Below are 16,970 nucleotides of genomic sequence, written 5' to 3'. Positions count from 1 at the left end.
TGGGAGGGGGAGGGAAGAAGAGCGGGCACTTCTCTGGAAGTGTGTAGCGTGAGTGACTTTTTGGTTTTTGTTGATGCTGCGATGGATTGTGGTATGTAATTTGAACGAGCGGCAGCTGACGAACAGCGCTGCTCGTGAGGATGATGGTAGAAGAAGGGAAGAGAAGACGGTCGGAGGCGAGAGGACTGACGCAGGTCGCCACGGCTCAGCGCTGCCATGCCGGCTTGTTCGACATGCGGCTGCGACGAGGTGAGGCGGCACCACCCGTCGGTGGCCCTGACGCACCGCCCATCGCTGGACTCGTCGGCGAATACTGCGGGGAAGTAGGCGAGTACTGAGGAGAAGCCGGCGAGTACTGCGGCGAGGTCGGCGAGAAGGCAGGCGACGCCGGTGAGTACTGCGGCGACGTGGGAGAGTAGGCGGGCGAGGCGGGGCTGAATCCCCTCGCGCCACCGCGACCAGCCATGGCAGGCGAGGTGGGCGAGTACACCGGCGACGTCGGTGTGTATGCTGGACTGGCAGGACTGTAGTTGGGGCTCGTCGGCGAAAACTTGGGCGAAGCAGGCGAGTACTGTGGACTCGTTGCCGCGCCGTAGCGGCCCATGGGGCTCGTTGGGCTCATGCGTGGACTCGTTGGCGAGTAGCCTGCCGCAGGACTCGAGGGCGAGTAGTTGGGCGAGGCAGGGCTGTAGCTCGGCGAAGTCGGCGAGTACGACGGGCTGGTAGCACCGCCAAAGATGCGCGGCGAGGTCGGACTGTACGCTGGCGAGGTGGCCCCGAGACCGTTGCCGCCCGTCCAGGGACTCATGCCGCCCAGAGCGCCAGCTGGCGAGGTGGCGTACCCAGGCGAGGTAGGCACGTAGCCTGGCGAGACGGGCGAGAAGCCGTAGCCGCCCGGACTTTGAGCACCCAACGGCGTACGCATGGGACTCGTGCCAGAGAGCAGGTAGTCGTTGTAATTGCCCTCGTCGCCGCCAGTCTGGGCGAGAGGACTGAACATGGCCTGCTCGTGAACACGGAACGCGTCGTCCGAAGCCGGCGAGCTCGAGTCGTACGGCGTCATGGCTCCAGGCGTTTTGCCACCAGCGGCATCGAGGGATCGAGAGGCAAGCAGCGTGTCGTAGGGCAGGGCGTGGTTGACGATGGTGTCCTTGAGCATGTCCAGGTCCAAGTTCAAGTCAAAGGCACCGGTACCCATGGGCGCCATCTGTCCGAGCAGCACGTTCTGCGCGACACCCTTGCAGTCGTCGATATCACCCATAGACGCTGCCTCGATGAGCAACTCCACGGTCTCCTCGAAGGTACAGCGCATCAGCGCACCCTGGTTGGTACGGTTGATACCGTGACGAGTGATGGCCATCAAGGCACCCTGGCTCGTCATGATATCACATAGCAGCGCCAAGTGACGGTAGTTGACGTACGAACCGTCGAATTCGATGACCGCACGCGTCTCCCTGAGCAGCGAGTTGCGCGCAGCCTCGATACCGAACACGCGGAAGATCTCGACCGGATTGTTGCAGCTGGTTCGGATGGCGTCAACACCTTCGACAGCGAGCACTTCGGCAAGGTTGCTGCCGTCTGTCTCGAGGACCCACTCGGACACAGTGCGCCAATCGCCAGTGACGGGATCGACGCGTCGCGTCTTGTTGTCCTGCTGCACAATGTATACCTTCTTGATGCCCTTGATGCCCTTCAAGTCGATCTCGGCCAGCATCTGCGAGGCGAGGTTCTTGAGGAAGATCTCCTCTTCACCTTGGGCGTCCTTCTCCGTGTCGTTGTCCACAACTCGGATACGCAGGATAAGGTTCTCGGCGTTGTCTTCGGAGTGCATCACGAAGATGTCCTGCCCGAACATGGCGCTGATCTTGGAAGCGACGTCGGCCATCGTCAGGTTCTTGTCGAGCATCTGAGCACGGTCCAGCTCGAGACGCAAGAGCCAAGGCGACTGGCGCTCCAGACTCGCTTCGACCTCCTCGTCAGGGATGGCGAAGAAGGCTTCGACGAAGTCCTTGTCCTCCTCGATCACGGTGGCCGACGGGTCGGGGTCGTAGTGCACCTCGACAGCCGAGGTAACCGTCTGCAGCGTGGTATGCGCTAGCGCAGTCTGGATCACCTTGGCCGACTCTTGCGATTGGCTGTACGCCTCTGTCAGATAGACCGTCACGGATGGCGTCTTGATGTTCTCGGCACAGTTGATGATCTCCTTGAGACGCGGCACACCGAGCGTGACGTTCTTACTCGACACACCGGCGTAGTGGAAGGTGTTGAGCGTCATCTGCGTGGCCGGCTCTCCGATACTCTGCGCTGCCAGCGTGCCGCACATCTCACCAGGATTGGCGACCGAGCGAGCGAACTGGCCTTCGATCTCGCCGAGAATCCACTCCCACGCCTCCTTGTTGATGTGATGTTGCTCGATGACCATCTTGGAGCATAGGTAAGATCGCAGGTGGATCTTGAACAGCAGCGTCGCGTTGACCTGCGCCTCACGCGAGATGGGGTCGTCGCCGCGGATGACGATCAGTCGATCAAGGACGTTGCGCAATCCAACGATGACCTCGACGGGCGACAAGTCGCTTGGTTTGCGCTGGTCGATGTGGAAGATCTGCTGTGCGTTGAGAACGAGACGAGCCACGTTCATCGGCAGACGAACCTGCACCTGGTCCGACTGGAAGATCTCCGTGCGAAGCAGCTGTCGGTCGAATTGAAGTTGCGCGAACTCCTCGTCGAGAAGGTCTTGCAGCTCCTGCGACCAGTCACCGAGACCAGGACGCAGGGTACCCTTCTTGAAGCCGCCATCGTGCAGATCGACGCGGAACATGTGATGGAAATCCGCATCGTTGAGCTTCAGCGTCAAGAGCGTCTGCGTCTCGACCTGGGCACCGTCAATGCCGTCTTCGCCGTACGCGAATTGAATCACGTTGTTAGTCGAGTTGCGGACAGTGCCGTCGTAGCAGACCATCACGTCTTCGAGCGCCTTGACGAGACGACGCTGGATGTAACCCGTCTCGGCGGTCTTGACGGCCGTATCGATGAGACCTTCTCGACCCGCCATCGCGTGGAAGAAGAACTCCTGCGCGGTGAGACCTCGCAAGTAGGAGTTCTCGACGAAGCCACGACTCTCGGGAGTGAAGTCGTCCTTGGTGAAGTGGGGAAGTGAACGGTGGCGGAAACCGAAGGGAATACGCTTACCCTCGACGGACTGCTGACCGACACAAGCTGACATCTGCGAGATGTTGATGAACGAACCTTTGGATCCGGACACCACCATCTGCTTGACGTTGTTGAAGTCCGGCAAACTTGTCTCGGCGTGGTTACCGACGTCGTCTCGCGCTTGGTTGAGCACGCGGTTGACGTTGGCCTCGAACGATTCTCGGAGCGTCATACCAGCCTCGACCTTGAGCCAATCATGCCTGGCATACTTGATGTAGTCCATGACGGCAGCCTTGGCCGAGGTGATGGTCTGGTTGATGCTGTCCGTCGTCGCCTTGTCGGCCACGGTGTCACCGATACCAATTGAGAAGCCGTTGTGAAGCAGCCAGAAGTTGACAACGCGCTGCACTCCCGAGAAGAAGCGCTTGCAGACGACCGGACCCTTCTCTCGGAAGATGATGTGGATCAAACCACCTGCCGAGGCACCGACGACCTTCTTGTTGATGACTCCGTACAGGATCTCGCCGTTCTCGATGTAGACACCATCGTCGTTCAAGAAATTGTTCTTGAGACCCTTGTCCTTGTCCAAGAAGACGTTGATACCCTTCGGAATGCACATCGAAAGGATCTGCTTGCCGGACCAGTACGGCTTGGGCTTGAGGATGCACGGCATTGGCACGACACCGTCCCAGTCAGCGACCCACAGCAATACCTGCTGGACCTGGTGGTAGTCGAGCAAGCAATCTCGCAACGAGAACTTGCGGATACCGCAAAGCGTGTCCTGAACGATACCCATGACGGGCTTGTTCGCCTGAGGCGAGACAATCTGCCGCGGCACCCACGCGATCTGCGAAAGCTCGGCTCGGGTCTCCTCGCTTTGAGGGACGTGCAGGTTCATCTCGTCACCATCGAAATCGGCGTTGTACGGTGGCGTGACGGAAAGGTTGAGTCGGAACGTCGAGTAGTCCATGAGCTTGATCCTGTGAGACATCATCGACATCTTGTGCAACGACGGCTGACGGTTGAAAAGAATGTAGTCGCCGTCTTTGAGGTGACGCTCGACGATCCATCCGGGCTGCAGCGCCATGTCGCTACGCCTGTTGTACTTGAGGTCGATACGTTCGCCCGTGTCTCGGATGACGTATTTGGCACCAGGATAGTCATTCGGACCGTTGCGGACCAGCTCTGACAGCCACGCCCTGTTGTAAGGCGTGACACGCTCCGGGTATGTGAGGTTGCGGGCTATCGACTTGGGCACTCCAACTTCGTCGAGTTCGAGGAGCGGGTCACCGGTGATGACGGTACGGGCCGAGAAGTTGACACGCTTGCCCATGAGGTTTCCACGGAGACGACCCTCCTTGCCCTTCAAACGCGCGCGAATGGACTTGATCGGCCTACCACTCGACTGCATCGCTTGCGGCTGACCGGCGATATCGTTGTCCATGAACGTAGCGCAGTGGAACTGCAGCAACTGTTCGAAGTCGGCAAGAATGTGCGCCGGTGTTCCTTCCTGTTCCATCTTTTTGAGTGTGGCGTTGGCGCGGATGACATCGGCCAGCTTGTAGGTCAAGTCGTCCTCACCTCCATCTTGCACAGAGGGGCGGACGGGAGGTGGCGGGACGGGCAGCACGGTTAAGACCATCCAGTCGGGGCGCGCGTTCTCCTCCGAGAGACCAAGAACAGCAATGTCCTCGCTTGACATCTTCTTGAGGATGGTGTGTGCCTCCGACGCGGGCAGGGGTCGCTTCTCGGCCTGCGCAATGGTCGTCTCCTCGCCATCTTCGTCTTCGCCCTTACCCTTCTTCCACTGCGTGAAGAGCTTGAGACCCTCACGACGAATGTTGGGCTGTACGCGACCACAACCACCGTGACCCGGCCTAGCTTCCTGCTCGAAGTTCATCTCGTCTTCCTCCTTCGGATCGTCGGCTTCGCAGATCATCTTCTTGGAGCAGTACTCCCAGACGCGCTGGAATCGGCGCTTCTTGCTGCCGCGCGTCGCCTTGACGATCTGATCGAAGATCGGATCCGTGACGACATCCGCCTTGAGCTTGCCGCAGTGGAAGCAGACACACTCGAGAATCTTCTTAACCTTGCCGAGGTAGCCAATGTGGAAGACAGGCTTGGCCAGATCGATGTGGCCAAAGTGGCCTGGACATTCTTGGTGTCCTTCACCGCAAGTCTGGCACTTGTAGTTCCTGTCGAGCGTACCGAGACGCGGGTCAGAGAGACCGCCGATTCTGGGCTTTCCTTGCTCATCCTTGATCTCGGGCACTTCGACTTTGCACACCGAGATGGCTCGCTGTGTTTGGGTGAAGCGTGGAGGTGGAGGCAAAGGTCAGTGGGGAAGCGAGGGCAGCAATGCGAGAGGATGCAGATGAAGAATCAGGGACAAGTCCAGTTATGTCAGCGTGTTGCGTTCAAGGCACGGTTATCTGAACGCATTGCAGTGCCACCAACGATGTCGTGAGCCCTGGGCGACCCTCCCGCCGTGATGACACATCGGAAGAGATGCGGCAAGGCTACGACAGAGGTGATGGGACAGGGGCGAACAAGATACCTACGATCTCCTCGGGACTCAGGATACCAAACTGCACCTCTCGCACAGGGCGAATGGGTGCAGTGGAGTGCGCAAAGGATTGACCGGCTTGGGCGCTCATGATGATTCAAGAGTCGTTGTCGCTGGGCTGAGAAGGCGGCGATTGATGTGACTGAGTAGACCTCTGGTAGGCAGTGGTAGCTGCTTGCTTTTTAGTCGAGCAACCGAGCGACGCTGTGTGCCGGTAAGAATGTGTGTAGGACTGCGTGACAGAGTGTCACAGCAGGAGCCAAGGCCGGAGAAACGATGCGCAAAGACAGATGCTGTTCGGCGATGATCACGATCCTTGTTTCGAGGCGGTGAGACGGGAGAAGGTTGGAGGAAAGCGAGAATCAGAGCCTGATGTCAGAAGACGATTGCCGTCTCGACAAATCTGCGCTGGATGGCAGACGTTAGGAGAAGATCCACGATGTGGGTTGCCAAGAGATCAGATGCTGAGCATGAAGAAGAGAGTTGGGCTACCGGGGGAAGAGTTGGTAGACTGCGCGGCTGAAGGAGCAAAGATGCAAATTGCTCGTAGAAGAGTGCAGCTGAAGTGTGCGAAGCTTCGTCAAGGTGCTCGGTAGGCTACTTCTGGGTGACGAAGGTATGCTTTGGTGAGGCGTTGCAAAGAGGCGGGTCGGGAAGAAGAAAAGAACGAAGGCTGCAATCGTGTTGAAAACGATCAAGGATCGATGATTTCTGTCGAGATGCGATGTCGACGAGAAACAGCAAAATGCAAGGTGATTGAATAGGAGGCCAAACAAAGATGATGTGCAGGAGTCGGAGGAGATGGGTCGGAGGCGAGAAGAAGGTGGTGATGGCGGCAAGTCAAGGTGTTTTTGGCAGAGCTCGTCGATGAAGACGGCGACGACGACGACGACGAGAGGGGCAACAGGCCGAGGCGCAAGAGGGCGCGACTGGGGTTGCTCAGCTGAGGCGCGCGTTCTGGCTCACTCGACTGGCCGTGTGCCCGCTTTGAGCTGAGCTCTTTTTCTTCTTCTCGCCTTGAATACAGACTAGGCTCCCTCCTTTTGTATTGAATCCTCAGCTTTTTCAAAGTCGATCACTAATTCATTCAAATAATCTCACTTCTATGTGGCTCGGATTAATGGAGGTCTAACATTTTTCAATATTCGGCCAGAGCCAAGATGAGGGCTGCTGAGCATTGAGCATCGAGCTGAGTCGGTGCCCAACTCAGCTGCAAAGCATCGCGTCAATGCACAGCTTCTCGAGACACACAACGATATAAGCGAGGCGAGGCGGACCCTGCCCAACTCTCTATCGTGCCTCCATCCCTCCCTCCGTGCCTCCGACCATCCTTTGCAGCATCATTTACCATCTTTGGAACGATCCCATTCCCCTTCTCCTATCGGCACATCGAGAGGCCCTGCAACGCTCGGATCACATTCGCTTATCCCCATCCATAGCTGGCATCGACGACTCTTGACTCTGACACCAGGCCGGACGGACTTCAATCGTCAGCACTCAGGCTCAACATAACTTCGGTCTGGCCGTCCGCCTCCATCCGATACCATGTCGGCTCTTTGGTCAGGATGGGGCGCAGATGCCTTCACCGAGCAGGTCGAGAAGGCCACCTCGGAGCTGCTGCCCGTCGGCTCGGAGGACATTGCGCTCAACCTCGAGATCTGCGACCAGGTCCGAGCCAAGCAGGTCCCCGCGAAGCAGGCCATGCAGGTGCTCAAGCGTCGCGTCAGCCACAAGAACCCCAACGTCGTGCTGCTGGCGCTTGGTCTCACCGACATCTGCATCAAGAATGGCGGTGACCATTTCCTCCAGGAAGTCGCTTCGCGCGAGTTCATGGACAACCTCGTCTCGGTACTGCGCAATCCTGCCGGCGTCAACAACGACGTCAAAGTTAAAGCGCTCGGTCTCATCCAAAACTGGTCGCAGATCGCAGAAGCCAGGCCGGCACAGATGAGCTACATCACCGACATCTACAAGCAGCTCAAGAGCGACTCCAAGTTTGACTTTCCACCCGTTGATCCCAACGCTGCCGCATCTGCTGCTCTCGTCGAAACACTCACCGCTCCTGAATGGGTTGACGGCGATGTCTGCATGCGATGTCGTACCGGCTTCACCACTTTCAATCGCAAGCACCACTGCCGCAACTGTGGCAACGTCTTCTGTCAACAATGCTCGAGCCACAACATGGCTCTTCCCTGGTTCGGCATAGGCCAGGATGTTCGTGTCTGCGATGGTTGCTTCGCTCGCAAAGGCCCTCCCAAGAACGCTGCTAAGCTCTCACGCTCCAAGAGCGCCAGCTCGCCGTCTGCATCGTCCTCCAGCAAGCACATCCCGTCGGGTCGAGGTGGCGCCTCTTCTCACCATCGATCCGCGACGACAGGCTCCAAGTCGAAGCGCAGCGCGCGCCAGAAGGAAGAAGACGAGATTGCTCTTGCCATCAAACTGTCGCTGGAATCGTCGGGACAAGGGGCGTCGCAGAGCTCGCGGCCTGAAACCTACGGTACGCCGAGTCAACCATCTGCTGGTCCAACGAGCGCACAACGAGCTCCTGACGGACGGGTGCTGGAAGGTACGGATGCCGACGAGGACCCTGATCTCGCAGCAGCCATCGCGGCGAGCCTGCGAGAGTGGGCTCCACCGCAGCCAAGCGCCCCAGACGGCCTTGGCGAAGCAACGGCACCCGCTATGGCCTCAGCCGTGTATGGTGGCAGCTCGGTCAACTCAAATTTGCCCTTGCCACCGTCCCTCGACCTGGCACCACGCGACATCGACGACATTCTCACGTTTTCGCAGGCCGTCCAAGCACAACAGGCTCACAACCAGCGGAGCGGCATGATCGGCGCACCTGTGCCGCAGCCGACGCAGGCGTTGTACGAGAAGGCATCGTCTGCCAGGCCTCGCATGGCACGCAATCTCGAGGAAGGTCATCGACGTCACAATGTGCTTGTGTCCATGCACGACAAGCTGACCGAGGCGGTGCGTCTGTACGATCGCTTGCTCGACGCTCAAATGACACGTCCCGCCCAAGCATATGCGCCCAATGGCTACGCTCATGCCGGCTACGGCGCGCCTAGCCATCAGGGGTACGGCTACGGGTATGAGCAGCACGCGCCGATGCACGAACCCCCCTATGCAAACATGCAGGCAGGACCGTCCTCTCTCTACCCGCAAGCCACTCAGTACCACGCGGGGCCCACCGCAGAGCACACGGGCGCTCCTTCACACTGGCAGCAGCAACAGCCGCACCGACCAACCGACGAGCAGCACTATCAGCAACACCAGCATCAGCAATCGTCGTATGGAGGACCTCCATCTCACTATGCACCGCAACAGCATCAGCAACAGCAAGCTTACCAGCAGTATCAGCAACACGCTGGGTCCAGTGCGGCGGCTGAGTATTCCAATGGCGCTTACGGCGATCCCAGCCAGGCCTCTTTGCCCACGGGTGCAGCAGCTCCACCTTCGCACTATGGAACGTATGAGAACCCGAACGGATCCATGGACCAAGCCTCGCATTCCCAGGCGAATGGTGCGGCTTATGCGGCCGGACCTCAAGGTCCAGGTCCGCTTTCGGTACGAACTGACGGCATCATGGGCGGCGCACCAGTCCACGTCTCAGGACCAGGACCTGTTGAAAAGCCGGGCGTTGCGGAGGATGGTCAGGGCGACGAGTCGATTGCAACATCTCGGTCGATTTCCAGTCGCAATGGATGGAATCAAGTGCCGATTCAGGCCGTTGCGCCATCCTCGCAGCCAGACCATGCAGCCTATTCGGTAGCCCAGAACGGACAGCAACAGCAAACGCAACCGCCTTCGATCGCCCGCGTCGCATCTCACGGAACGCACCAGCCGCCACAGCAGCAGCCTACCAAAGCCGACACGAGTTACCTGCCGCTGTTCCCTGTGGCGCCTCATGCGGACAATGGCTTCGGTGCGCAGCGAAACTCGGCAGAGGGAGCGTCGCCGGTGGCCAGCCCTTATACCAACGCGCCCTCTTCGGCTGGCATGTGGCAGAGCACGGCGGGCAAGAGCCCAGCGGAAGCCAACGCCGCCGCCACGGAATCGCCCTTGATCGAGTTCTAAGCGGTGGGCGCATCTTGTACTTGTCCATGGATCATGCTTTCCAAGTCATCAACGACAAGTCCATATCATTGCTGAGGCCGAGTCAAGTTCGAGTCACTGGGTGGGTGCTTTTGAGTGTCTGTGCCTAAGCGAAGGAGATTCCGCCGGATTGCGATTTGCAAATTTGAGAGGCTCTGGTTGGCTCGGCGCGACGTGATCCGCGGAAACCATTTGTGCGTTCGCCTAGCATGGTTCGCATGCTGCCCACGCTGACTCGAGAAGGAGTCTGTGAGTTGACTTTTCGGAAACCGGACGATTCGAATGTGGAAACCAGAGATTGCAGCTTGAGGCCAGTCGATACTGTTCTGCCCTGCTGTGAGCAAGCTTGCTTGATGTGCGAGGTGGTACGAGCAACAAGGGTCCACAAGGGCGTGGAATGCACGCAGCCTATCCGGCTTAGCCAAGTCCGATTGACAGCGACAGCCACATCTTTTCTCTTATTATTAATTTATTTAGCAAAATCCAAGCGAGAGAAGAGAGAGAGAGAGACTGCTGCTGAGTAGCGTATGTACCAGAACAAGGCAGCTCGCCCCGACAGCCTCAAGACTGGACGACAGGGCGCGCTATGGAAGCGTCACCTTTTTTTCTGATTCAGCTGGTCCGAGGTCTTTCTTCTTGCAGGACCCTCTCCTCTTCTTATCACCTTCCTCTTCGATCATCACAAGTGCTCCTCCCTTCAATACATCATCATCATCATCACCTCCTTGACGGGCCTCTTCAATCTATCCGGATCCCTTTTCTCTCTCTAGTCGCTTCTACCGGCGCCCGTCTTGTCTCCCCATCGATCGCGGGTCGTCGGTGCTTTGTCGCTCTTTTACCGCCGGTCCCCGGCAAACACTCGGATCGTTGGTTTCGGGCCTCATTCAGCTGCAAGAACGCTTGGCCGAGCAGTGATCGGCTCTCCATCCTACTCACGACTTCCATCGACTCCTTACAAGGACGACGATCTAGAATCCAACTAGACCCGATCGCACCAACTGCTCAAGCGCCATCGTACAGCGCTTGTTCATCTCACAATGACGCTGTCGAAGAGCTGCGCGGGGCGGCCCGTCTGGAACGGCATCGACTGGGACGTCTGCTTTCAGCAACAGGTGCTCAACTCGTCAATACCACTGGCGCTGGTAGCACTCTCCTTTCTGTCTCTCGTCTTGCACCAGCTTCGCAGACGCCGGGCGCTGACAGCCTCGGCAGAGCATGTCGCGCATCTCGATCCAGCAGCGTCCTCCTTCTCTGCTGTCCTCCACACCCAATCTGCACACCAATCCAACGGTCATCGTCCAGTCGTGTCCCGTAGGTCGACATCATCAGGTCTCATCGGCCTGCCTCGTCGCTTGCTCAACGCGATCTTGCCCTGGAACTCGTCTCGCATCCTGCGCAGCAACAGCTTCTCTTCGATCCAGTCGGCCACACTTCCATTTGCATCCTCCAACGCAGCCTCGAAAGCGCAGACGCCAGCCGCCGCCTCGCAGGCCGCTCTCGAGGTCTTTCACACCGAGAATGCTGTCATTCTCAACGAGGTCCATCTCACTCCTGCCACCGGCCGCGACCCCAACGCCGTCGAGCAGCTTCGGCGTCTTGAGGTGCTGCGTCGTGTCATCGACGTCCTTGGCTCCGTAGCGCTAGCTGCCATCCATGCTGGCGACTGGGCCACAGGTTGGTACTCTCGCAGCTACACCATCTACTGGGCCGTTCTTTGGTTCTACCTCGCCGGCCTATCCGCCTACTCGCTTGCCTCGAAACACTCTTTCTTTTCGCACAAGGCAGCGCTCATGTCCGTCTACGTGGTCATCACCCTCTTCAATCTTCGCACGGCGCTCCTCAGCCACCACGCGCATCCTGCACTCCACTCTCGCGGTGCGGTCATTGTGACTGTCATCGAACTGGTCATCGGCTGCATCGTCCTGGCACCCTCTCTCCTGTTCCCTTTGCAGACGGTACTTCCTCGTGATCTTCGAGCCATCTACACCACCATGTCGCCCGAGACGCAGCATGGCGTGCCCGGCACTGCATTCCCGTCGCCTCGCCTCACCAGCGCCGATGGTCTCACACAGCCGCAGGCCGCCGGGGTCAACGCTGATACAGCTGTGAGCGACCTCATTCCAGCCCCAGAGGAAACCGCCTCCCTGCTTTCTCGTGCCACCTTTGGCTACGTCACGCCTGCCATTGTCAAGCACTACAAGGTCCAGTTCACGCTCGCCGCCATTCCAGATCTGCCCGTCGCGGACAAGGCTGCCGCCGTCGTCGCTTGCTTCCGCGCTTACACCTCTGCACGATCCGAAGAGCCCCAAGGTCCATCCCGTCGCTCGCCAAGCACCCAGAAGCACGGCTTGCACGCGGGTCTCGCTCCTTCCACTCGGCCCTTGTGGCGTCGCCTCTTCGGCCATTTCAAGTGGTTCCTCGCCTTGCAATTCTTCTGGGCCACCTTGGAGGCTGTGCTCGACCTCGTGCCACCCTTCTTCCTTCAAAAGATCCTTGCATTCATTGCTGCAAGAGACGAACAGCGCCGCACGGGCAACTACGAAGGCGCTGAGCCTCTCCACCTCGGCATTCTCTACGCCTTTGGCATGTTCGTGGGTCAGATCTTCGCTTCCATCTCGGCCTCGCGGGCACTCTTTATCGGCAGGCGTATCTGCATCCGCCTGCGTGCTATTCTGATCACCGAAATCGTCACAAAGACGCTCCGTCGCAAGGACATTGGAAGCACTGGCGACAGCGACGATGCAAAGAAGGACGGAGAGGACGACCAGACCGAGGACGATTCATCCGCTGCTGCCAAGAAACCCAAAGCGGGCGACGCTAAGGACGACGCAACGCCCAAGCGCGCTACCGATGGTCAAGTCGTCAACCTCATCTCGGTCGACGTCTTCAAAGTCTCCGAGATCTGTGCCTATCTCCACTTTCTCGCCCCTCGCGCGCCGCTCGTCATCGGTCTCTGCCTCGTGTACCTCATCGTGCTGCTTGGCTGGTCTGCCGTCATCGGCTTCCTTGTGCTGCTTGCTTCGCTGCCCATTCAGACGCTTGTCTCGCGCTGGTTTGTCAAATTGCAGAAGCGCCTGCTCGAGACCACCGACAAACGTCTCAACCTGGCCACCGAGGTGCTCGGCTGCATCAAGACCGTCAAATTCTTCGCCTGGGAACGCTCCTTCAACGCGCGCATGGACGAAGCTCGACAGCGCGAGCTTCAAGTGCTCGCCACCCGCTACCTCGCCTGGCTGTGCAACACCTTTACCTACATGGGCACGCCAATGCTGGTCACTTGCGCTACTTTTGGAGCCCACACCAAGATCTTCCACCAGCCGCTCACCGCCGAGAAAGCTTTCACTGCTCTCGCCCTCTTCAACACGCTTCGCAACCCGCTCGACGCGCTTCCAGATATGATTGTGCAGATCCTCAACTCGCTGGTATCCGTGCGTCGTATCGACACCTACTTGCGCGAAGAGGAAACGCAAAAGTATCAGCAACTGCTGCGCGACGAAGAGTCGAGCGACCTGGATGACGCTGAGGGCAGCAGCATTGGCGAGGTCGCCAACGGTAGCTCGATGCGATCCCGCTCGAGCAAAACGATCGGATTCGAAGATGCCAGCTTTACCTATGTCGATGACAACAGCGAAGTCGACGACGGCGCTTTCAGCCTGCGAGACATCAACCTTCGCTTCCCGGTCGGTAAGTTGAGCATTGTTGCTGGACCCGTCGGATCAGGCAAGACGACCCTTCTGTTGTCGTTGCTCGGCGAGACTCGTCAGCTCAGCGGACGCACCTTCATGCCATGCCCCGTAGCGCGTGCTACAGCAACCATCGACCCTGCCACTGGTTTGAGCGAGTCGGTGGCGTACTGCAGTCAGAGTCCCTGGCTGCTTGGCACGACGCTCAAGGAGAATGTATTGTTTGGCTCTCCCTACGATGAGCGTCGCTACCGTGCTGTCGTCAAGGCTTGCGCACTGGAGCCCGATCTCAAAATCCTCGAATACGGTGACGAAACCGAGGTGGGTGAAAAAGGCACCTCTCTGTCTGGTGGTCAGAAAGCTCGAATCGCACTCGCACGTGCACTCTACTCGTCGGCCAAGCACGTCCTCATCGACGATGCGCTCTCGGCCGTAGACAGCCACACTGCTAAGCACCTTTACCGTCACGCGCTCAAGGGCGCGCTTGCCAAGAACCGAACCATCATTTTGGTGACGCATGCCATCAGCCTTTGTCTCCCTGGCGCTGCGTTTGCCGTCGCCATGGACAATGGCAGCATTGTCGTAGCAGGTACACCGGACGTGGTCAATGCGACTGGCGTCTTTTCGGAGGAAGGCGAGGCTCTGCAATCGAGCCTCAAAGCTGGCCATGCCGCCGAGAACGATCACGAGGAAATGACCATCGAAGAGCTCGCGGCGGGCGGCAGCGACGAAGCGGAGCGCGAGGAGATGGCCAAGAAGCTCGAGAAGAAAAAGGCACACACCAACGAAGAGACTTACAGCGCCGGTGCAGTCGGCACCAAGAATTACGGCTTGTACTTGGGATCCGTGGCCACCAAGGCGCGCTTCGCCGTCCTGCTGTGGGGCTCGCTCCTGTTGTTCTTCTTTGCTGTGCGACTGCTCGATATCGGTTCTGGTGCTTGGCTCATGCGATGGGCCAAGTCGCACGACTACCGCGAAGAGACCTCCGACATGCGAGTGGCAGCCGTGCAGGTCTCGTCTCAGCAGCCGCCTCGCTACACGTACGATCAGGCGCAGACCTTCATGACGACGCCTTTGATCGACTCCCTCTGGACCAATCGACCTTCCTTGCTGGGCAGTCTTCGCCTGGACGACATCTTGCATCGATTGCCCGATCCGTTTTCGGTCTCGAACTCAGCTTCTGCTGTCACCAACGGCGCATCCGAAGACCTGCCCGTCCGACCATCTTTCATTGGAGGCGCCTTCCATGGACAACAAGTACTTGCGCTCGATTCGCAAAGCATCAACAGCACATTGCACGAAGGCAATGTCGCCACCCTTGCTCGTCGAGCAGTGACCGCACAAGACCGGCCCGGCAATAATGGGGACCTGGATACCTACTACCTCAGCATCTACCTGGCCATTTCAGTTGGTTTCATGATCATGGCGGTGCTGCGAGACGGTTACGAGTTCTACATCTCGCTTCGCGCCTCGCGTCGGATCTATCGACGACTCACGGACGCGATCTTGAACGCCAGGCCGCAGTTTTTTGACCGCACGCCGGTGGGACGCATCATGAACCGACTCTCCAAGGACGTCGAGACGGTGGATCAGGAGATGGCGGTCTGCATGCTCTTCTTGCTCGAGTGCACGCTCACCGCCACGGCGATCTTGGTGCTGATCTGCTGGGCCACGCCGATCTTCCTAGTCGTTGCGTTGCTGGTCATCTGCGTCTACACGGTGATCGGTGCGCTGTATCTGGTCAGCTCGCGCGATCTGAAGCGCATCGAGTCGGTGGAGCGATCCCCCATCTACACGGTGGTGGGAGAAGTGCTCAATGGCTGCGTCATCATTCGAGCATACGGTGATGCGGGACGATTCACCCGCCACTGCTTGCGTCTGGTGGACAAGGCGAACCGGGCTTTCTTCTTCCTGTGGTACGAGAACCGATGGCTGTCGGTGCGTGTCGACATTGCAGGAGCGTCGGTGGCCTTCTTGTCGGCCGTGTTCTTGCTGCTGCGCACCGACATCAGGGCGAGCTTGGCAGGTTTCGTGCTGGCGTACGCGATCACGTTTGTCGAGTCAGTGCTTTGGATCGTGCGCATGTACACGCAGACCGAGATCAACATGAACAGCGTCGAGCGCATCAGCGAGTACCTAGACCTGGAGCCGGAGCGTCAGACGGGACAGGAGCCTCCGGCCTACTGGCCGAGCAGCGAGGGCAAGATCAAGATCAAGAACCTGGCGGTACGATACACCCCCGAGTTCCCTCGTGTGCTCGACGGCATCGACCTCGAATTTGCACCACGGGAGAAAGTGGGCATCGTGGGACGCACGGGGTCGGGCAAGTCGACGCTGGCGCTGTGCTTCTTCCGCTTCTTGGAAGCCGAGCAGGGCTCGATCGAGATTGACGGCATCGACATTGCCTCGATCCCCATCCGCACACTGCGAGAGCGACTCACGGTGATCCCGCAGGACGCACAGCTTTTCAGTGGAACGGTGCGATCCAATCTGGACCCCTTCAATGTGTACGAAGATGGTGAGCTGTGGATGGCGCTCGAGAGGTGTCGATTGGCGTCGTTCGCTACGCCTGCAGCGTCGCGTGCCGTCAGCCGCGCTCCCAGCCGTCCTGCCTCGCCTGGCCCGGATGGGGAGGAGACTGCCGGTCAAGCCAACGAGGAAGTGGTTGCAGACGCCGAGATGTACGGCCGAACCAACATCATCACCTCGTTGGATGCGCCGGTCGAGCAAGGCGGCCGTAACTTTTCCGCAGGCCAAAAGCAACTTCTCGCCCTGGCACGTGGATTGCTCAAGCTTCGCGACTCGAGGATTCTCGTGCTGGACGAAAGCACGGCCAACCTGGACTCTGCCTCGGATGCGCAGATTCAAAAGACGATCCGACAGGAGATGGCGCCGCAGGCAACCATCATCACGATTGCACACCGGATCAAGACGATTGCGGACTACGACAAGATTGTGGTGCTGGGCCACGGCAAGGTGGTGGAGAGCGGATCGCCACTGGAGCTGATGGAGAACGAGTCGAGCGTGTTCCACTCGATGTGCGAGCAGAGCGGCGAGATGGGCGAGCTGCTTCGCATCGCAAAGGAGGCGGATGCGCAACGGTCGTCGTAGCTCACTCAGCACGAGCAGCAATGAAGCCGCCTAGTACGGCCCTCGAATATAGACCCGACTCCATCTGCTTTGCAACTGCTGGACTGCTTTGACTGTGATTGCGACTGAGAGCAGGCGGAGGAAGCGACGCAATCGAATAGGTAAAAGTCACCAGCGTCGAGGGTGTTCGGCTTGAGAACCACACAAGGACCCTGGCGGCCGCCACTCGCCAGTCGCGAGCCAAGCGCGTTCCTGCATCGCCACTCTTGTTCAAGGGTGTCTTCATTCGATCAAGGCCGAGCACGAGCCCGCTTCAGCCCCTCAGCAGTCGGACCCACACGATCCCACGCAGCAGAGCCACGCTTAGCCCGCGCGATGCTTCT

General features: G+C 58.9%; 3 protein-coding genes across 3 annotated transcripts; 2 read left to right on the top strand and 1 right to left on the bottom strand.

Annotated features, from left to right (window-relative positions):
• Positions 1-205: 205 nt before the first annotated feature.
• On the bottom strand, positions 206-5,807 carry PSEUBRA_002489 (RNA polymerase Rpb1, domain 5; the record flags this gene model as incomplete). The annotated part of the gene is made up of 2 exons (XM_016435603.1): positions 206-5,449; positions 5,712-5,807. 2 exons carry the CDS (start codon positions 5,805-5,807, stop codon positions 206-208), a joined length of 5,340 nt encoding a protein of 1,779 aa, XP_016293080.1.
• A 1,454-nt stretch (positions 5,808-7,261) lies between these two features.
• PSEUBRA_002488 (uncharacterized protein) lies at positions 7,262-9,796 on the top strand (the record flags this gene model as incomplete). Its single annotated transcript, XM_059464830.1, has 1 exon — positions 7,262-9,796. One exon carries the CDS (start codon positions 7,262-7,264, stop codon positions 9,794-9,796), a length of 2,535 nt encoding a protein of 844 aa, XP_059321277.1.
• Positions 9,797-10,851: 1,055 nt separating this feature from the next.
• PSEUBRA_002487 (ABC transporter-like protein) lies at positions 10,852-16,608 on the top strand (the record flags this gene model as incomplete). The annotated part of the gene is made up of 1 exon (XM_059464829.1): positions 10,852-16,608. One exon carries the CDS (start codon positions 10,852-10,854, stop codon positions 16,606-16,608), a length of 5,757 nt encoding a protein of 1,918 aa, XP_059320745.1.
• Between the last annotated feature and the right edge of the window lie 362 nt (positions 16,609-16,970).

The sequence above is a fragment of the Kalmanozyma brasiliensis genome, assembly GCF_000497045.1.
Source record: "Kalmanozyma brasiliensis GHG001 unplaced genomic scaffold PSEUBRA_SCAF19, whole genome shotgun sequence".
Classification (NCBI taxonomy): Eukaryota; Fungi; Basidiomycota; class Ustilaginomycetes; order Ustilaginales; genus Kalmanozyma; species Kalmanozyma brasiliensis.
Note: the sequence above shows the minus strand (reverse complement) of the source record. Positions and strands in the feature narration are given on the sequence as shown.